This window comes from Genypterus blacodes, unplaced genomic scaffold (genome assembly GCF_046128005.1).
Source record: "Genypterus blacodes isolate CSIRO-AG114 ecotype Tasmania unplaced genomic scaffold, CSIRO-AGI_Gbla_v1 ptg000158l_1, whole genome shotgun sequence".
NCBI classification, from domain to species: domain Eukaryota; kingdom Metazoa; phylum Chordata; class Actinopteri; order Ophidiiformes; family Ophidiidae; genus Genypterus; species Genypterus blacodes.
In genome coordinates this window covers 527,501-549,820 of record NW_027466959.1, presented here as the reverse complement: position 1 = coordinate 549,820, position 22,320 = coordinate 527,501, and the positions used below count along the sequence as shown (strand labels likewise).

At 43.1% G+C, this 22,320-nt stretch overlaps 2 protein-coding genes across 2 annotated transcripts; both read left to right on the top strand.

Annotated features, from left to right (window-relative positions):
* The first annotated feature begins 1,639 nt into the window (after positions 1-1,639).
* Positions 1,640-10,777, top strand: LOC143013748 (uncharacterized). The gene is made up of 4 exons (XM_076167419.1): positions 1,640-1,763; positions 2,348-3,988; positions 7,011-7,184; positions 7,801-10,777. The coding sequence occupies exons 2-4, from the start codon at positions 2,357-2,359 to the stop codon at positions 9,448-9,450; spliced, it is 3,456 nt and encodes a 1,151-aa protein (XP_076023534.1). The 5' UTR covers positions 1,640-1,763; positions 2,348-2,356; the 3' UTR covers positions 9,451-10,777.
* A 1,613-nt stretch (positions 10,778-12,390) lies between these two features.
* Positions 12,391-15,232, top strand: LOC143013714 (E3 ubiquitin-protein ligase TRIM39-like). The gene is made up of 2 exons (XM_076167374.1): positions 12,391-12,541; positions 13,126-15,232. Exon 2 carries the CDS (start codon positions 13,135-13,137, stop codon positions 14,776-14,778), a length of 1,644 nt encoding a protein of 547 aa, XP_076023489.1. The 5' UTR covers positions 12,391-12,541; positions 13,126-13,134; the 3' UTR covers positions 14,779-15,232.
* Positions 15,233-22,320: the final 7,088 nt, after the last annotated feature.

The following is a 22,320-nucleotide window of genomic DNA, read 5'->3' as shown; positions in this document are numbered from 1 at the left end:
CCTGCTCCCATTTGATACCCTCATTTTCGAGGAATCAGTATAAGAGAAGCAGAGAGAATAGAGAGACTTAAACCCTGTAAGACTTCAGACACTGAGTGAGCCATACTGCCTCCCTATCAGGTGGAGGCCATCACCAGCACAGGCAGGTGCAACGCTGCTATTAATTGGTTCCAGTGTCCACTAGCTAGCAGGATGTTTGGGCCTCAGGGGGAAACTCCAGCAGCCCTCGGCTCGTACCATGGGGCAGGGGCTGCTCAGCTCCAGCACCATCGACAGCTCCCCTGTGCTGCCCCTTCACATCCATGTTTCCCTCTGTCACTCCTTGATCCTGACTTTTTCTTTGTCTTTTAAATGCAGAATGCGGTGACAATGATCGTGCAGAGAAAAGAAAAGCAAATCTTTGTAATGTAAGTTGTTATTTTCAATTTGTAACCCGAGCACATGATAATAGAATATAATATGCAATATGATACAAGCATGCAGATTGATATGAATATTTTCAGATTATTTCAGTTGATTGTCATTTAAGTGCATCTTTTAACAGAGGGCAACTTCTCTGCCGTCTTCACCAACTCTTCCTCTTTGAGGCTGCAGTGTTTGAGTCCAATATGATGGATGGGACCCTTTATGATGTCACTGCTCTGTATCGGCCCGCTGGCTTATTAAAGGTTTACCACTGCTTCACATAGAGCAGTTTATTTGTTTTTATCTGCTACAAGCCCTGGGAATTCCCCTGAAATAATCAATCAATTGTGATCAATCCTTATAGATTTAGATGTCAAAAAACCCTGAAGGGTCAATCTCCATTTATCAATCACGATTTTTGTTCCCAGATGGTCTTTGGTCCAGAGTGCCAAAAGCTTTTGTTTATTGTTCTCTGTGCAGATGGATTAAACTCAGGAGAGGAGTGATTTATTAAACTGATTTATTGCTGTGGCAGGTTTTAGTGGAGAACTCTGTTCATGTAAGACTGTATCTGTAATCTAATAAACCAAACCAGAGCTTTCCAATAATGTTAAACCCTTTAATCCATGCTGTTTCAATCACACATATAAGCACAGAGGGAAGTTTAAAAGTGTAAAATGCTGCACTGAGTTTTAGTTGTAGATGATTCTCAAGCCCTTTGCTGCTGACTACATAACAAAAGTGAAATAGTGGAAATGGTACAAGTAGGCAGGGCTAAAGAAGGCTACAGTAAATATCAAACATCAAACATCAAACATCCAAAGTGTGATATGAATAAGAAGTCTGGTGTGAGAAGCAGCAGCCTAGAAACCTAGCAGGGGAGTTGAGACCAAGCCTAGAGATCTGAGTGTTCTTCATGTATGACTGTTGTGTTATGTTTCCACCATATTGCTCTTCTCTTAACCCCCAGGTTGCTCTGTAAAGTCTCAGTTTATCATTTATGGCAAACTGTAGACAATCTAGTGAGAACGATCATTTCACAGACAAACAATCCAGAAACTTTGCATCGTGTGTAAGTCTGTAAAAAGGAAGAACCTTCCTCCAAACCTACAGGAGGAAGAGAAGCAGCAACAACAGCTACAGCAGGAGGACGAGGAGGAGGAGGAGCAACAACAGCTACAGGAGGAGGAGGAGGAGGAGGAGCAACACGAGAGGAGGAAGCAGAAGCTGCAACGTCATATTCCTGAAACGAAAGTCAGTCAGTCAGAGTCCAGCAGAGCCTCGACTGAAGCAGAAGAGAAGCCAGAGGATCAGAAGTCTGTCCAAGTTTGTCTCTGCAGCGTCTCAGCCAAACTCTGGTGAGTGCAGACAGAATCTTGTCAGTTTCAGCAGCAGCATGAGGTCCAGGCTGAGCTGCTCTCACATGTCTCACTTCACTGCTTCAGTCTTAAAGGCTTGGCTCTGGTTCACACACGTTGGTGTTTGTAAACACACGGCAGTTTTTACCATTAGAGCAAGAAATGAGCGTCAGGAAGTGTGTGTTAAGCTTCGTGAGTGAGTCTCAGCACTGAGCCGCACCATCAGCAACAGGAAGTGAAGTGAGTGCAGCCTGTAGTCATGGTGACCTCATTAAAAGGCAAAGTTCAGCTCCAGAGTGAAAAGAGAAACTTTAAAGTTAAACAGTCTGAATAGAACTAAAGAGACAAAAGCTTCATGTCCTGATCAATACACAATCAATCCTCATGAAGCTGAGGGCGGACCATCATTTTCGAGGAACAAACCCCAGTCTGCTCATAATATCCATCAAGAACAAAGTCGTCTCTCCTGTTTCACTCTGACATGAACTTCAGGAGCTTTAAGACTTCCAGACTCTTCATCCTGCTCAACAATCAGTGTTTGTGTCTCCAGAGATGTTTTCACTCATGTTCTCGTCTGTTCTCAGTTTGTAGACATGTCTGCTGCCAGCTGTCTGCTGTCTGAAGATCAGTTCCTGTGCTCCATCTGTCTGGAGGTCTTCACTGATCCAGTCTCCACACCATGTGGACACAGCTTCTGCAAAAGCTGCATCACTCAACACTGGGACAGGAACGTCCAGTGTGTGTGTCCTCTGTGTAAAGACACTTTCTACACAAGACCTGAGATGAAGATCAACACGTTCGTATCTCAGATGGCTGCTGAGTTCAGACAGTCGACTCAAAAGGAAGCCAGCAGAAGATCAGAGGAACCAGCTGCCAAACCAGGAGAAGTTCAGTGTGACTTCTGCACTGGAACCAAACTAAAGGCCATCAAGTCCTGCCTGAAGTGTGAGGCCTCCTACTGTGAGACTCATCTGGAGCCTCATCTGACAGCAGCACGCCTGAGATCACACCAGCTGATCCATCCTGTGGACAACCTGGAGGACAGGATGTGTAAGAAGCACAAGAAACCTCTGGAGCTCTTCTGCAAGACCGACCAGACCTGTGTGTGCCTCATCTGTCCTGTTTTAGACCACAAGAACCATGAGTTTGTTCCTCTGGAAGAAGAATATGAAGGAAAGAAGTCTGAGCTGGAGAAGATGGTAGCTGAACTTCAGCAGAAGATCCAGCTGACACTACTGAAGATCCAGGAGATGAAACAGTCAGCAAAGCTCAGCAGGGAAGCTGCAGACAGAGAGAGAGCAGATGGAGATCAGGTCTTCACCGCTCTGAAGCAGCTTGTGGAGAAAATCCAGGCCGACTTCAGGAAGACCATGGAGGAGAAGCAGAGGAGCACAGAGAAACAGACTGAAGACCTCATCAAGGAGCTGCAGCAGGAACTCTCTGGGCAGAGAGAGAGAACTGCTGAAGTGAAGAAGCTCCTACTCTCTGAAGATCATCTCCACCTCCTCCAGAGCTTCTCATCCATCAGCTCTGCTCCTCCCACCAAAGACTGGACACAGGTCAGAGTCCATCAAAGGTCACATGAGGGGAGTGTGGTGAAAGCTGTGGCTCAGCTGGAGGAGACCATCAGTAAGGAGGTGAAGAAGCTGCTGAAGGTGGAGCTGAGGAGGATCCAGCAGTTTGCAGTGGACGTGACTCTGGATCCTGATACAGCTCATCCTAAACTCATCCTGTCTGATGATGAGAAACAAGTTTACTGTGGTCATGTGAGGAAGAATCTCCCAGACAACCCACAGAGATTTGATCCATGTGTTAATGTTTTAGCAAAGCAGAGTTTCTCCTCTGGAAGATTTTACTTTGAGGTTCAGGTCAAAGGAAAGACAGAGTGGACTTTAGGATTGACCAGTGAGACGAGCAAGAGGAAGGGACTCATCACACTGAGGCCTCAGGAAGGTTACTGGACTGTAGGGTTGAGGAATGTAGATGAGTACAAAGCTTGTGATGACTCTCCTGTCCCTCTGAGTCTGGAGTCAAAGCCAGAGAAGGTGGGCGTGTTTGTGGACTATGAGGAGGGTCTGGTCTCCTTCTATGACGTGGATGCTGCAGCTCTGATCTTCTCCTTCACTGGCTGCTCCTTCACTCATAAGCTCCTCCCATTCTTCAATCCTAGGCGTAATCATGATGGTAGAAACTCCGCCCCTCTGATCATCTCAGCTGTCAGTCACTCTGCCTAACCTGCAGGAGTTTACATGAAACGTTTCTGTGGTTTAAGGGAACTAAAGTACAAAGGATCAGCTGATCTTCCCTCTTTACTTTGTCTTTTCTTCACATTCTGATGACATCATATTTGTTTCTGGTTGCTTCTTCCTGCTGTAACACAACAATTTACTCACACTGATCTAAGAACTGTGATTACTGTTCATCAATAAATCAATCAGAAGCTTTGAGTAAAGTCTTTGCATGTAAGTGTGATCAATCAAAAGGATTGATTGATCTCTGTAAATATCACAAATGTTGGGTTGTGGTTTATGAATGGACTGAATTCTGTCTTTGATCTTTGGAACAAAAACAATAATAAAGTTGGGATGAGGTCATGTCAGCTGTTTTCATGTTTGGTATCAAATCTGAAAACATGTTTGACTTTCAGGTTTGAGTGCAGAGCTCTGTTCATGTAAGACTGTATCTGTAATCTAATAAACAAAACCAGAGCTTTCCAATCATGTTTCACCCTTGAATCCATGCTGTTTCAATCACACATATAAGCACGGAGGAGCTACGTTTTTTCTAATAATTCATATGGACGTTGCACTGACCGCTGCTTTGTCCAACTACCACCCAACATTTTTGTACAACATCATAATTACATAGATGCATAGTCCAAAGATGCCAAACTAAATCAGTCACAACTGTGCGTGTGCGTGTGTGTGTGTGTGTGTGTGTCCTTTTAGGTTTTCCCCTCGTCAGCAGATTCTACTGTACAGAAAGCAGAAGTGGGAGATATGTAATATGTACATGTTATTTTCTCCACAGGTTTCTTTTCTTATCCAGTGAGTGAGAGGAAAGTGCGTTGGTTTAGTCAGTCTGTCTTCTTGCATGTTCATGCCCACACCAAACACCACAACCATGTCAGGGGTCACTTCAGCTGAGGTCAAGGCTTTTACATTATTTTGGTGGGGGGGTGAGATTAATGTTTGGCTTTGACTCCCTAAATGTTTCGTCTCCAGCACATACTTAGGAACTACAATGTAAGCCGTGTCACCTGGGAGAGTATAGTCCAGAATACATTCAACCAATAAACCTATTTTCAACAGTTTGAGATATTCTAATGCATCAGGGGGAAACGTGTTCTTTATTAGTCCTGTATTATGCAAAATAATGGCAGACCCAAGGTGAGGGGAATTTGGTTGACTGTAATCGCTTTAGAAGGACCAAATGTGTACTGCAGCAGTATTGAGTTGATGGAGCCCTGTGATAACCTGGATCATGTTTGAAAGAATTGTAATAACATCCTGGGCTCAAATGATTTCTGTACTGCAAAGTAAGACAAAAAGAAGAAAACATTAAAACAGATCCTGGCCTTTGCTTGATTGACTGTTTTGTTTATTTCAGAGTGCTTGAAAGATTGAAGAACCATATCCAGCTTTATGGAACAGGTGGAATTTAACAAGTGAATCATCAATGTATCTACAAACACACACACACACACACACACACACACACACACCAGGCTCTCTGTACAATGGAAACATTCAAGCAAAGAACCACTTTATGTATTATCATAGTTGTTTACACTGTCCGCTTAAAGCAAATCAAAGATTTCCACTGAACTAAAGGAAGTTCAAAACAAATCAAACCACACCCTTTTGCTCTTTTACTTGAAGGGTGTGGGATTAATGCTTTTACTTTGGTGAATCTATGAACAACAAGGCAAAGAACAAAATATGGAGTTAATTATAGTGTTACAGTAGATTACAGGTGGTATTTACTTAATACTCTGCACTGAAAACCTCAAATAGAAACTGGACACAGCAGGTCCAGGAAACCTAAGAACCCCATCTCCCACAATCCTTTGCTGTGACCCCGCTCGCGCCCTGAGTGTGTCTTGTTGTTGTTTGTCGCTTCATTCCTGCTAAACACGGAGGTGACAGCAGCGCGACGCTCCTTTCTGTGCGACATCGGTAACAGCGTCTTTACGGTCTTATTAACTCCACCATGATGTGCTGAGTAGCTGCAAACACGATGTTTCAACTCTACTGGCGACTTAAAACTCAACTTGTTATTCGAAAACCTGGCAAATAAGCATTTATATTTACGAGGCAAACAGTTTAACACAGCTGCCTAAAACTGCGCCATCCCTGTAGCTGCCCTCGATAATGCCGGGTTATTTCTTGTCACTCAAGTCAAATGGATATAACAATTTCGCTTCGGGGATCAAAATAAAGTGTTTATTTCTTATCGAAGTTACCAGCTGTGACACTTTGTTAGACTTAATTAGACATTTAACACGAGATAAACATATAAAATATCAATATTTGTATGTCAGGTTCATTCCCATGTTTTAAATCTCCCATTTCCTTTTCTTCCTACACCAGGGGCGTCAAACTCAAACACACAGTGGGCAAAAATAAAAAAATGGGACTAAGTTGCGGGCCTGAACTCATATTTCTTGATAAATGGTCTACAGTTGTGCATGTTTTCACTTCTCTCCAGATATATGATGATCAACTTTTTCATATGGAAACATACTTAAGTTTAGCTTAAACATTAAGTCTGGAACAAGCACAGCTTAATATAATAAACAGGCTCTTATTTTATCTTAATGCCCTTTATTGCTTTGCACTATCCACTTTGCTGCTGTAACATGTGAATTTCCCCGTTGTGGGACGAATAAAAGATTATCTTATCTTATCTCTTAACTTAAGACAGTGAGCTGAGGTGCAGTGCTGATTGTATTCAATGTCTTACAGATCCTGCAGATTGTTAAGTAAACTTTCAAAACTACACACTTGAGTGGCCTCATTTCAAAAGTGAGCAACAGTTAGAGAGAACGATCATTTCACACACAAACAATCCAGAAACTTTGCATCGTGTGTAAGTCTGTAAAAAGGAAGAACCTTCCTCCAAACCTGCAGGAGGAAGAGAAGCAGCAACAACAGCTACAGGAGGAGGAGGAGGAGGAGGAGCAACAACAGCTACAGGAGGAGGAGGAGGAGGAGGAGGAGCAACAACAGCTACAGGAGGAGGAGGAGGAGGAGCAACACGAGAGGAGGAAGCAGAAGCTGCAACATCATATTCCTGAAACGAAAGTCAGTCAGTCAGAGTCCAGCAGAGCCTCGACTGAAGCAGAAGAGAAGCCGGAGGATCAGAAGTTTGTCCAAGTTTGTCTCTGCAGCGTCTCTGCAGCGTCTCAGCCAAACTCTGGTGAGTGCAGACAGAATCTTGTCAGTTTCAGCAGCAGCATGAGGTCCAGGCTGAGCTGCTCTCACACGTCTCACTTCACTGCTTCAGTCTTAAAGGCTTGGCTCTGGTTCACACACGTTGGTGTTTGTAAACACACGGCAGTTTTTACCGTCAGAGCAAGAAAAGAGCGTCAGGAAGTGTGTGTTAAGCTGCGTCAGTGAGTCTCAGCACTGAGCTGCACCCACGGCAACAGGAAGTGAAGTGAGTGCAGCCTGTAGTCATGGTGACCTCATTAAAGGGCAAAGCTCAGCTCCAGAGTGAAAAGGGAAACTTTAAAGTTAAACAGTCTGAATAGAACTAAAGAGACAAAAGCTTCATGTCCTGATCAATACACAATCAATCCTCATGCAGCTGAGCCTGAAGCTGAGCCTGAAGTCTTTTCATGACGTTTCCTTGAGCGCCCCCTCAGGACAAACCCCAGTCTGCTCATAATATCCATCAAGAACAAAGTCGTCTCTCCTGTTTCACTCTGACATGAACTTCAGGAGCTTTAAGACTTCCAGACTCTTCATCCTGCTCAACAATCAGTGTTTGTGTCTCCAGAGATGTTTTCACGCATGTTCTCGTCTGTTCTCAGTTTGTAGACATGTCTGCTGCCAGCTGTCTGCTGTCTGAAGATCAGTTCCTGTGCTCCATCTGTCTGGAGGTCTTCACTGATCCAGTCTCTACACCATGTGGACACAGCTTCTGCAAAAGCTGCATCACTCAATACTGGGACAGTAACGTCCAGTGTGTGTGTCCTCTGTGTAAAGACACTTTCTACACAAGACCTGAGATGAAGATCAACACGTTCATATCTCAGATGGCCGCTGAGTTCAGACAGTCGACTCAAAAGGAAGCCAGCAGAAGATCAGAGGAACCAGCTGCCAAACCAGGAGGAGTTCAGTGTGACTTCTGCACTGGAACCAAACTAAAGGCCATCAAGTCCTGCCTGAAGTGTGAGGCCTCCTACTGTGAGACTCATCTGGAGCCTCATCTGACAGCAGCATGCCTGAGATCACACCAGCTGATCCATCCTGTGGACAACCTGGAGGACAGGATGTGTAAGAAGCACAAGAAACCTCTGGAGCTCTTCTGCAGGACCGACCAGACCTGTGTGTGCTCACTCTGTCCTGTTTTAGACCACAAGAACCATGAGTTTGTTCCTCTGGAAGAAGAATATGAAGGAACGAAGTCTGAGCTGGAGAAGTTGGTGGCTGAACTTCAGCAGAAGATCCAGCTGACACTACTGAAGATCCAGGAGATGAAACAGTCAGCAAAGCTCAGCAGGGAAGCTGCAGACAGAGAGAGAGCAGATGGAGATCAGGTCTTCACCGCTCTGAAGCAGCTTGTGGAGAAAATCCAGGCCGACTTCAGGAAGACCATGGAGGAGAAGCAGAGGAGCACACAGAAACAGACTGAAGACCTCATCAAGGAGCTGCAGCGGGAACTCTCTGGGCAGAGAGAGAGAACTGCTGATGTGGAGAAGCTCCTACTCTCTGAAGATCACCTCCACCTCCTCCAGAGCTTCTCATCCATCAGCTCTGCTCCTCCCACCAAGGACTGGACACAGGCCAGAGTCCATCAAAGGTCACATGAGGGGAGTGTGGTGAAAGCTGTGGCTCAGCTGGAGGAGACCATCAGTAAGGAGGTGAAGAAGCTGCTGAAGGTGGAGCTGAGGAGGATCCAGCAGTTTGCAGTGGACGTGACTCTGGATCCTGATACAGCTCATCCTAACCTCATCCTGACTGATAATGAGAAACAAGTTTATCTTGGTGATGTGAGGAAGAAGCTCCCAGACAACCCACAGAGATTTGATCGATATGTTAGTGTTTTAGCAAAGCAGAGTTTCTCCTCTGGAAGATTTTACTTTGAGGTTCAGGTCAAAGGAAAGACAGAGTGGAGTTTAGGAGTGACCAGAGAGACGAGCAAGAGGAAGGGACTCTTCACACTGAGCCCTCAGGAAGGTTACTGGAATGTAGGGTTGAGGAATGTAGATGGGTATGAAGCTTGTGATGTCCTTCCTGTCCCTCTGAGTCTGGAGTCAGAGCCAGAGAAGGTGGGCGTGTTTGTGGACTATGAGGAGGGTCTGGTCTCCTTCTATGACGTGGATGCTGCAGCTCTGATCTTCTCCTTCACTGGCTGCTCCTTCACTCATAAGCTCCTCCCATACTTCAGTCCTAGGCTTCATCATGATGGTAGAAACTCCGCCCCTCTGATCATCTCAGCTGTCAGTCACTCTGCCTAACCTGCAGGAGTTTACATGAAACGTTTCTGTGGTTTAAGGGAACTAAAGTACAAAGGATCAGCTGATCTTCCCTCTTTACTTTGTCTTTTCTTCACATTCTGATGACATCATATTTGTTTCTGGTTGCTTCTTACTGCTGTAACACAACAATTTACTCACACTGATCTAAGAACTGTGATTACTGTTCATCAATCAATCAATCAGAAGCTTTGAGTAAAGTCTTTGCATGTAAGTGTGATCAATCAAAAGGTTTGATTGATCTCTGTAAATATCACAAATGTTGGGTTGTGGTTTATGAATAGACTGAATTCTGTCTTTGATCTTTGGAACAAAAACAATAATAAAGTTGGGATGAGGTCATGTCAGCTGTTTTCATGTTTGGTATCAAATCTGAAAACATGTTTGACTTTCAGGTTTGAGTGCAGAGCTCTGTTCATGTAAGACTGTATCTGTAATCTAATAAACAAAACCAGAGCTTTCCAATCATGTTTAACCCTTTAATCCATGCTGTTTCAATCACACATATAAGCACGGAGGAGCTACGTTTTTTCTAATAATTCATATGGATGTTGGACTGACCGCTGCTTTGTCCAACTACCACCCAACATTTTTGTACAACATCATAATTATATAGATGCATAGTCCAAAGATGCCAAACTAAATCAGTCACAACTGCGCGTGTGCGTGTGTGTCCTTTTAGTTTTTCCCCTCGTCAGCAGATTCTACTGTACAGAAACCAGAAGTGGGAGATATGTAATATGTACATGTTCCACAGGTTTCTTTTCTTATCCAGTGAGTGAGAGAAAAGTGCGTTGGTTTAGTCAGTCTGTCTTTTTGCATGTTCATGCCCACACCAAACACCACAACCATGTCAGGGGTCACTTCAGCTGAGGTCAAGGCTTTTACATTATTTTGGTGGGGGGGTGAGATTAATCTATGGCTTTGACTCCCTAAATGTTTCGTCTCCAGCACATACTTAGGAACTACAATGTAAGCCGTGTCACCTGGGAGAGTATAGTCCAGAATACATTCAACCAATAAACCTATTTTCAACAGTTTGAGAAATTCTAATGCATCAGGGGGAAACGTGTTCTTTATTAGTCCTGTATTATGCAAAATAATGGCAGACCCAAGGTTAGGGGAATTTGGTTGACTGTAATCGCTTTAGGAGGACCAAATGTGTACTGCAGCAGTATTGACTTGATGGAGCCCTGTGATAACCTGGATCATGTTTGAAAGAATTGTAATAACATGCTGGGCTCAAATGATTTCTGTACTGCAAAGTAAGACAAAAAGAAGAAAACATTAAAACAGATCCTGGCCTTTGCTTGATTGACTGTTTTGTTTATTTCAGAGTGCTTAAAAGATTGAAGAACCATATCCAGCTTTATGGAACAGGTGGAATTTAACAAGTGAATCATCAATGTATCTACAAACACACAAACCAGGCTCTCTGTACAATGGAAACAATCAAGCAAAGAACCAGTTTATGTATTATCATAGTTGTTTACACTGTCCGCTTAAAGCAAATCATAGATTTCCACTGAACTAAAGAAAGTTCAAAACAAATCAAACCACACCCTTTTGCTCTTTTACTTTTGAAGGCTGTGGGATTAATGCTTTTACTTTGGTGAATCTATGAACAACAAGGCAAAGAACAAAATATGGAGTTAATTATAGTGTTACAGTAGATTACAGGTGGTATTTACTTAATACTCTGCACTGAAAACCTAAAATAGAAACTGGACTCAGCAGGTCCAGGAAACCCAAGAACCCCATCTCCCACAATCCTTTGCTGTGACCCCGCTCGCGCCCTGAGTGTGTCTTGTTGTTGTTTGTCACTTCATTCCTGCTAAACATGGAGGTGACAGCAGCGCAACGCTCCTTTCTGTGCGACATCGGTAACAGCGTCTTTACGGTCTTATTAACTCCACCATGATGTGCTGAGTAGCTGCAAACACGATGTTTCAACTCTACTGGCGACTTAAAACTCAACTTGTTATTCGAAAACCTGGCAAATAAGCATTTATATTTATGAGCCAAACAGTTTAACACAGCTGCCTAAACCTGCGCCATCCCTTTAGCTGCCCTCGATAATGCCTGGTTATTTCTTGTCACTCAAGTCAAATGGATATAACAATTTCCCTTCGGGGATCAAAATAAAGTGTTTCTTTCTTATCAAAGTTACCAGCTGTGACACTTTGTTAGACTTAATTAGACATTTAACACGAGATAAACATATAAAATATCAATATTTGTATGTCAGGTTCATTCCCATGTTTTAAATCTCCCATTTCCTTTTCTTCCTACACCAGGGGCGTCAAACTCAAACACACAGTGGGCAAAAATAAAAAAATGGGACTAAGTTGCGGGCCTGAATTCATATTTCTTGATAAATGGACTACAATTGTGCATGTTTTCCCTTCTCTCCAGATATATGATGATCAACCTTTTCATATGGAAACATACTTAAGTTTAGCTTAAACATTAAGTCTGGAACAAGCACAGCTTAATATAATAAACAGGCTCTTATTTTTATCTTAATGCCCTTTATTGCTTTGCACTATCCACTTTGCGTCTGTAACGTGTGAATTTCCTCGTTGTGGGACGAATAAAAGATTATCTTATCTTATCTCTTATCTTAAGACAGTGAGCTGAGGTGCAGTGCTGATTGTATTCAATGTCTTACAGATCCTGCAGATTGTTAAGTAAACTTTCAAAACTACACTCTTGAGTGGCCTCATTTCAAAAGTGAGCAACAGTTAGAGAGAACGATCATTTCACACACAAACAATCCAGAAACTTTGCATCGTGTGTAAGTCTGTAAAAAGGAAGAACCTTCCTCCAAACCTGCAGGAGGAAGAGAAGCAGCAACAACAGCTACAGGAGGAGGAGGAGGAGGAGGAGCAACAACAGCTACAGGAGGAGGAGGAGGAGGAGGAAGCAGAAGCTGCAACTTCATATACCTGAACGAAAGTCAGTCAGTCAGAGTCCAGCAGAGCCTCGACTGAAGCAGAAGAGAAGCCAGAGGATCAGAAGTTCGTCCAAGTTTGTCTCTGCAGTGTCTCTGCAGCGTCTCAGCCAAACTCTGGTGAGTGCAGACAGAATCTTGTCAGTTTCAGCAGCAGCATGAGGTCCAGGCTGAGCTGCTCTCACACGTCTCACTTCACTGCTTCAGTCTTAAAGGCTTGGCTCTGGTTCACACACGTTGGTGTTTGTAAACACACGGCAGTTTTTACCGTAAGAGCAAGAAAAGAGCGTCAGGAAGTGTGTGTTAAGGTTCGTGAGTGAGTCTCAGCACTGAGCCGCACCATCAGCAACAGGAAGTGAAGTGAGTGCAGCCTGTAGTCATGGTGACCTCATTAAAAGGCAAAGTTCAGCTCCAGAGTGAAAAGAGAAACTATCAAGTTAAACAGTCTGAATAGAACTAAAGGGACAAAAGCTTCATGTCCTGATCAATACACAATCAATCCTCATGAAGCTGAGGGCGGACCCTCATTTTCGAGGAACAAACCCCAGTCTGCTCATAATATCCATCAAGAACAAAGTCGTCTCTCCTGTTTCACTCTGACATGAACTTCAGGAGCTTTAAGACTTCCAGACTCTTCATCCTGCTCAACAATCAGTGTTTGTGTCTCCAGAGATGTTTTCACTCATGTTCTCGTCTGTTCTCAGTTTGTAGACATGTCTGCTGCCAGCTGTCTGCTGTCTGAAGATCAGTTCCTGTGCTCCATCTGTCTGGAGGTCTTCACTGATCCAGTCTCCACACCATGTGGACACAACTTCTGCAAAAGCTGCATCACTAAACACTGGGACAGTAACGTCCAGTGTGTGTGTCCTCTGTGTGAAGACACTTTCTACACAAGACCTGAGCTGAAGGTCAACACGTTCATATCTCAGATGGCCGCTGAGTTCAGACAGTCGACTCAAAAGGAAGCCAGCAGAAGATCAGAGGAACCAGCTGCCAAACTAGGAGAAGTTCAGTGTGACGTCTGCACTGGAACCAAACTAAAGGCCATCAAGTCCTGCCTGAAGTGTGAGGCCTCCTACTGTGAGACTCATCTGGAGCCTCATCTGACAGCAGCACGCCTGAGATCACACCAGGTGATCCATCCTGTGGACAACCTGGAGGACAGGATGTGTAAGAAGCACAAGAAACCTCTGGAGCTCTTCTGCAAGACCGACCAGACCTGTGTGTGCTCACACTGTCCTGTTTTAGACCACAAGAACCATGAGTTTGTTCCTCTGGAAGAAGAATATGAAGGAACGAAGTCTGAGCTGGAGAAGATGGTGGCTGAACTTCAGCAGAAGATCCAGCTGACACTACTGAAGATCCAGGAGATGAAACAGTCAGCAAAGCTCAGCAGGGAAGCTGCAGACAGAGAGAGAGCAGATGGAGATCAGGTCTTCACCGCTCTGAAGCAGCTTGTGGAGAAAATCCAGGCCGACTTCAGGAAGACCATGGAGGAGAAGCAGAGGAGCACAGAGAAACAGACTGAAGACCTCATCAAGGAGCTGCAGCAGGAACTCTCTGGGCAGAGAGAGAGAACTGCTGATGTGGAGAAGCTCCTACTCTCTGAAGATCACCTCCACCTCCTCCAGAGCTTCTCATCCATCAGCTCTGCTCCTCCCACCAAGGACTGGACACAGGTCAGAGTCCATCAAAGGTCACATGAGGGGAGTGTGGTGAAAGCTGTGGCTCAGCTGGAGGAGACCTTCAGTAAGGAGGTGAAGAAGCTGCTGAAGAAGGTGGAGCTGAGGAGGATCCAGCAGTTTGCAGTGGACGTGACTCTGGATCCTGATACAGCTCATCCTCTACTTATCCTGTCTGATGATGAGAAACAAGTTTACTGTGGTGATGTGAGGAAGAATCTCCCAGACAACCCACAGAGATTTGAAACATGTGGTTGTGTTTTAGCAAAGCAGAGTTTCTCCTCTGGAAGATTTTACTTTGAGGTTCAGGTCAAAGGAAAGACAGAGTGGACTTTAGGAGTGACCAGAGAGACGAGCGAGAGGAAGGGACCCATCACACTGAGCCCTCAGGAAGGTTACTGGGCTGTAGTGTTGAGGAATGTAGATAAGTACAAAGCTTGTGATGACTCTCCTGTCCCTCTGAGTCTGGAGTCAAAGCCAGAGAAGGTGGGCGTGTTTGTGGACTATGAGGAGGGTCTGGTCTCCTTCTATGACGTGGATGCTGCAGCTCTGATCTTCTCCTTCACTGGCTGCTCCTTCACTCATAAGCTCCTCCCATACTTCAATCCTAGGCGTAATCATGATGGTACAAACTCGGGCCCTCTGATAATCTCAGCTGTCAGTCACTCTGCCTAACCTGCAGGAGTTTACATGAAACGTTTCTGTGGTTTAAGGGAACTAAAGTACAAAGGATCAGCTGATCTTCCCTCTTTACTTTGTCTTTTCTTCACATTCTGATGACATCATATTTGTTTCTGGTTGCTTCTTACTGCTGTAACACAACAATTTACTCACACTGATCTAAGAACTGTGATTACTGTTCATCAATCAATCAATCAGAAGCTTTTAGTAAAGTCTTTGCACGTAAGTGTGTCAAAATGTTTGATTGATCTCTGTAAATATCATAAATGTTGGGTTGTGGTTTATGAATGGACTGAATTATGTCTTTGATCTTTGGAACAAAAACAATAATAAAGTTGGGATGAGGTCATGTCAGCTGTTTTCATGTTTGGTATCAAATCTGAAAACATGTTTGACTTTCAGGTTTGAGTGCAGAGCTCTGTTCATGTAAGACTGTATCTGTAAACTAATAAACAAAACCAGAGCTTTCCAATAATGTTTAACCCTTTAATCCATGCTGTTTCAATCACACATATAAGCACAGAGGGGAGTTTAAAAGTGTAAAATGCTGCACTGAGTTTTAGTTGTAGATGATTCTCAAGCCCTTTGCTGTTGACTACATAACAAAAGTGAACTAGTGGAAATGGTACAAGTAGGCGGGGCTAAAGAAGGCTACAGTAAATATCAAACATCCTCTGTTCCTCTCTCATTACCTCCAGTGATGTCTCTATCTCTCGCTCTGTGTTCTCTGTGGTGGAATCGTTCTCCATCTGGACTTTAGATGCCTTTAAGCTCTGTAGGAAAGCGGCACGTAGCTTTGATCTCCATCTCTGTCACATATCTGATTTACTCATGTTCTCCTTCTCTCCATGTACCGATGCATTGTGATCACAGTGTGATAGGAATAAGAAGTCTGGTGTGAGATGCAGCAGCCTAGTAAGTCGCTTTGGATAAAAGCGTCTGCCAAATGATCGTAATGTAATGTAATGTAAGCCTAGAGATCTGAGCGTTCTTCATGTCTGACTGTTGTGTTTTGTTTCCACCTTATTGCTCTTCTCTTAACCCCCAGGTTGCTCTGTAAAGTCTCAGTTTATTATTTATGGCAAACTGTAGATAATCTAGTGAGAACGATCATTTCACAGACAAACAATCTGGAAACTTTGCATCATGTCGAGACGACTCTGGGTATCTTTAGCTTCACTATTTCTGTACTCACTGTCAATCATTCTCCTGCGCTCCCCCACATGCTGTTGGAGATAATCAGGGTTCTACCTCAGCTGGTTTCTCTTTGCTTAACTCTCCAAATTTGCACTTGTATAAGTGTAATATTTGCATATCTTATGACATAAGACAAATAACAATGTGAGGGATCCAGGGGCACAGACACATTTGTTTGTGATGATTCACAACACTCTGAGCTGGTTTGCTCTCTAATGAGCCCCCATTCTCATTCACTTTCATCACTTACATGCTTCTAAATATCTGTTCTGTTATTTTTCATTTGTACCAGTAATGTTTGTCTAATACTGAAACATTAACTTTAACTGAACTCCCTCTGGAATCCATCTACTCAGTCCAGCAGGATGCAGACAGATGTGGTAAGTGTTGGTGTGCGTTATGTAGAATGTTTGGTCTAATCAGCAGTGCAGAGATGATGATTGTCACTCACTGCATGGCACCAAAGTCACACTGATGTTTCGCTCTACAAGCCAGAGAAATTTTCTCATTTCATGGTTATTTGCTTCTGTGTGCTTGTTGTCTGCTTTGTTTTGGCTTTGGACACAAGAGGACTGAAGCACAGAGTCACCATAAGCCCATTATTAACTAAAATCACTGAGACAGCAAAGAACAACTAAGCTATATATCTCTCTAAATGTGTTCTTTTAATTGCTTGGCATTGACATCCTGCCTGAGAATGTTAGAGCTTTGTTCAAGGAGGAATTGTGCAAAAGTTCACTTGAAGCAGACTCCTGCCCACTGAGTTATGACCGTTTATGTATCAATATCATAATATACAGTAGCTCCTATACCTATAATGGAAATGCTACTAAATGTGAAAACAATTGTGATTAGATGTTGTAAACATGTCTAATCTATAGCAAATAGTAGTGGTAGCAGCGTTTCATTCATTTTAGCATTATGGTCATTCATGTCAAACAGGCCATATTGACCAAACAAATAAATACAGGTAAACAGTGTAAACAGCATGTACATACTTTTATTTGGTGACCATTGGATATCATTTTTTAGTTGAGATATTAAAAAAAAAGCAGATTCTTGTACATTTTCAAAGGAATCCAAATGAAATAGTTTTATTTGATAGCTCATGTTAAGAGTTAAATGAAGCAAATTGTCTTGTGCTTATGATAATGATGTAATCCTGGATGAACTTGTTTTGGGATAAATGAAATGGAAATGTTGGATATATACTGTAAACAAACAATTAAGAAGTACCTGCCGGGCTGTAACACACAGTTATGGGTGCTGACCTCAACCTAGCCTCTCAGGCTTGAATCCAGATGAGGGCCCTTGCTGCACGTCATTCCCAGATGGGTCACCCACACACAGGCCCAGAGGCCCAGGAGCCACTGCAGCCAGAGCCCATCATTAACTTTAGGCTTATTGACCCTCAGCTGAAGGGCTTAGTCATGGTTAACTACCACAAAGCCTGAAACCTGCAGGTAGATGCCGGTCCAGCTCACAGCTCACTGCTTTAATTGGGTATCTGTGTATCTGTGTCCGCTGACCCAATGTCTCACAATCAATTGTTGGTCATGTGAGAGATATCATGGAGTTTGTTACATTTCTTATTTTCTATGGAAAGCCTGTAAACTGCACTCAATCTAATATATATTTTATTTTATTTTATTTTATTTTATTTTATTTTATTTTATTTTATTTTATTTTATTTTATTTATTTTATTTATTTTATTTATTTTATTTATTTTATTTATTTTTAGTGACATTAGTATAAATGCTGTCCTCTCTCCTGAGCATAGATGTGATGAAGACATGGCCCATCAGTGTCTTCATCATCATGCCTCTGATCTCCATAAGGGGTGAACCACAGTAATGATATGCGTGCACCTGGTGTGTGGATTCTTGTCCCCAGGCGCTCTGGGTCTGGTAATTAAACCCTGCTGAACGAGACAAAGCACACACTGACGCAGAGCTGTCAGTTCAGCTCCAAATTGAGAGGCCAAATTTAGTTTCCCTTTCTGGGGCTCTGGCGCTCCCCAGTGAGTTTTCATTATAAACACAATCACAAACACGGCACCGGACGAGGTCGCAGAGCAGACACACACTTAACCTATGAGCTCACCGGTGCAGCAGTGATGATTACAGTGCTGCTAATGCTGATTAAGTTTAGACTGAGAGGCCAATAGACTGACCTTCAGTTTGCACAACTTAATTGTTCCGTTTCTCCTCTTTCTCCATATCCAAACTCTCTCTCTCTCCACGTTGAGTGGAACCGAGTGAGAAGTTAAAATGCTGAAGTGAAGAAGTCGACAGCAGTAAGTAAACATTACTGACTGAACCCTCAACCAAAAGCACACACATGCAAAAAGCACAAACCTGTGTACACAACAAAAATAGAAAGAACTGGAGCAATGAGAAAAGTGATCGTGCCAAATACTGAAATTTAGAACAAAAGTTTCCCCTTCATTCTGTCTTACATGATATGGTGCTGTATGATTCATGTATGATGTATTGGTTATGCTTCTTCAACGTGTGCTCAAAGTGATGTGTGTGTGTGTGTGTGTGTGTGTGTGTGTGTGTGTGTGTGTGTGTGTCACTAACAACCGTGACATCATCCATGAGTCCATTCATGTCTCTCATCTCACACGACTGTAATGTGTTAATGTAAATAAAACATGGAATAAAAATGTAAATGACATGAAAGCACCTGAGCCAGCCGTCAGTAAGCTTTCACATGATTCCTCTCTGAACACGTGTTATGTGCGATTAATGTGTAATGTTAAATGGCGTGTCAGAGCCGAGTTTGGTTTGAAGTTTGATCATGCATCTATTCAAACTTGAATCCCAAATCAATTTGCACTTTGACTGTGTACAGGCTCCTGGTGTGACTGAACAACCTGCAGCTCAGGGCCACGAGCCTGAGGCAGACAGAATAACTCACCTGCTCACCTCTGCTCTGAGTCCTGGGGTGTGGTTTGTGTTTTGTGTATGTGTCAGACTGTAATATTAGGATTGGCTACAGTTAAAGTTTTCCCTTAAATTAAGTGAAAAGGATCCTGGCTGCCACTAATATGAGGAGTGTAACATATTTTTGAGTGACTTGATTGTAAGGATTGACACTTCACCACCAAGACCAGGATCAAATTCAGAGTTAAAGGCTGTTTTGTGCAACATCTATCATCTCTAAAGCACAAAGCTGCACCTATACCCAGGCTCCTGTTGACTCATCTCCCCTGAGCAGGGCTGCAGAAGAAGAGCTCAACTGTTTTGCTCTGAAAGAGTTCACCACAAATAGCAGCACCTAGACAGCTTGAGTCTATTTTGGTGCAGCTTCCAGGGCGCTCTGGGTTGTTTTAGGGGTGGGGGGCGGGGGGGAGCAGAGTGCTTCTTGATGTGCGTCAGCTGCTCGTCAGCCATCTAAAAACAGCACCGCCGTCATGTGAAGACCCTCACATGCCGCGGCAGACACCCAATTTTCACATGCTGTCTCGAAAATCTCAGCTCTGCAGCCGTCCAGCGTATTGTGATGGAGCAGCTCAGCTTCCATGTTCAATAGGGTTTACAGATTGACTGGAGACCTATAGATGAAAGTCTTACGTTGTGTCTGAGGCATGATTTCAGGCAGATATGATGTGATGGATGCTGGGCAGTAATCACAATGCCACAATTTACTGTTACATTCACTGCACTTTAGACTTATACTACACAGAAATGCAGGTAATCTTGACTGTGGAGGCTTCTGATGCCTCGGCACATGAATGAGGTTTTTTTTATTATTAATATGGAGAAGCAGCGATGGTGGTAATGTGTTTATCTGGTTTTATACCCCTGCTTGTTTAAACCACTCAGGTGTTTTCACAGTTAATGACACACACACTGTAATAGCCTGTGACAATTTTAGGTAAAAGCTTAAATTCACACTCATATGTACCATGGCAACAAACCAAATGATGGATTTCACTGATATGAGCTGACACACATGAGGGGTTTATTCAGAGATTCTTCAGCATATGTGTTTGATCAATAATTGGGACTTTAAGATTTCAGCAGCAATGCAATGTGTATTTTTTTATTATTTTGGAATGGAATACTACTACACAGAAATCATGCAAAATCTAATCAATGAGAGCTCAGACCTCTCTGTTCTCTGCTCACCTCCTTGTTCTCACATCACAGCTCTTTGTAGAATTGTCAGAATTAGTTTGCCCCATTAAAAATCATGTTCTGTTTTATTTTCAGTGTTATCATTAGAAAGCGCAGTTGTATCATAATCCCGATCGTTCTCGGCGGACATAAGTATGTGGACACAAAACCACGTGACGAACAGAGGCGAGTTGGATTGCTGAGGTTTTATTGGTTCTAATCTCCAACCAACCAAGCCGGAAGAACACCGGAGCAGGTGCGCAGGAGAAGAGAGCGGCACCCGGGGAGAGACAGGAACAGACACCGGAGACACGGAACCATAGAAAGACTCTCAAAGAACCAGGATCGAGCCGAACACAAGCACCGCGTAACTGACGGAACAATCTGACGCAGAATGGATGGAGGAGCTGGAGCGGAAACGCTTCAACTGGTGAGGAATGGAATGGATGGTTAAAGGGTATCAGATGGCGGGAACACGAAACAGGTAGCCACGCCCACACAGGAACAACAACAGCAACAACAACAACAACACAGGTAGGGAAACAAGGGGGCGGGGCAACAGATACACACTGCTGCTATTCTGTTTTCAGTGTAAATCAGTGTGTTTCTACTTTCCTGCAGGCAAACACAGCAGCTTTATAATAGATATAATAGATAATTTGAAACTGTGTGTGTGTGTGTGTGTGTGATAGATAGACCTTGTGATAGAACGCTGCCGCATTAATTGCAGTTAGCCCTCAGTGCTTTGCTCTATTGTTTACTTGAACTCAAACCCAGTTTTTAATATTTTTAATGTTCCACTGAAGTAACGGAGCATCTGGGCAGCCAATCACATTTAGGGCAAAGTTTGTAGAGAGCTTAATCTTTGTAGTCTGTCATGATGATGAACCATAAAAGAAATACTTGGTGAATAAAAAAAGTAAGTCAGTTTGGAGGTTTAGAAATCACAAACAGAATGAATACAAATGTTATTTATAAATCATTTTGAAAGCTTTTTTCCTCAGAAAATGAGAGGAAATAGGAGAGAGAGTTCTATTTTTTCGACCTCTGTTGTTTTCTCTCTCTCTGAACCGTTTCCCTTCCTATCCATCCTAATGTTTAGTATGTTAAGGATTTATTTGTAGAGAATCTTTCCTTGACAACTTGAAGCACTTTACGTCTCTGCGTCACTTCATACAGCCTACCTGTGTCACTTTACTCTTCCCACCATGGAAAACGTCCAACTCCTTTCTGTCACTATCATTCCTCCTCATTAAATGTCTTCTCTCTGCTTCTTTCACATCCGCTCGAAGCTGAGCAGGTGTGATGTCATCGCTGGCCTTCTGTCTGTCTGTCCATCCATCCGTCAGTTGTAATGTGAGGCAGGTTGATGGTGGTTAAGGTCCAGACAGTCGGCCTGATCGAACTTAGATGTTTAACTTTTACACTTTTGAACCGAAAGTCACAGAATCTAAACCTTTTCCCCCTGGATTCCTTGTGTCTCTCTGCATTCTTTCCTACAAGCCACGCCCAATTTTACATGTAGATGTTCTGGGCCAAGCCTGAAGAAAATTCTAACTTAGTTTTTTGCTGTTTCGTACAATTTTAACACCAGATTTTGTGCATATTTACACTTTTATCTCATGAATTGACTTGACGGTTGTGCTATAACAACAATATTTTCTGAACCTGACCTTTGGCTCAGCAGTCGACCACGAGTTGCGTCTGAAACAGTGTGATTGACACGTTTACAGGTAGAATCTTTGGTCCAAGTTGGAAAAAACTTTAGCACTTAAGCACAATGTTGTAATCCTGCGAACACACACTCAGTTTGTTCTCGCCCTGCAGAAGTAAACGATTCAATCAACCACTGTGGAAATATGTCAAAATACATTTTATTTAGATTTAATTATGAGAAAATAGCAAATAAATATGATATTGAAGAAGTTTAAAAATGTCCGATGAGCTTAGAAAAACAGCATTTTACCTCCACGCACATTAACACAATCTGACTAAATAAACATTAAAGAGATACAAAAAGGTTCCAATCCCATCACAAGAGATAAATCCACTCTAGGGACGATATTTGGGATTACAGATCATTGTTACTGAAACTATCTCATACACAGAATCTCCTAAGTGACTCTGTTGCTCCGGTCACACACGAGCACTTAATGGAATAAACTCACAGCAGAAGTCATCTGGGAAACTGTAAGAAATCATGGCGTGAAGAAT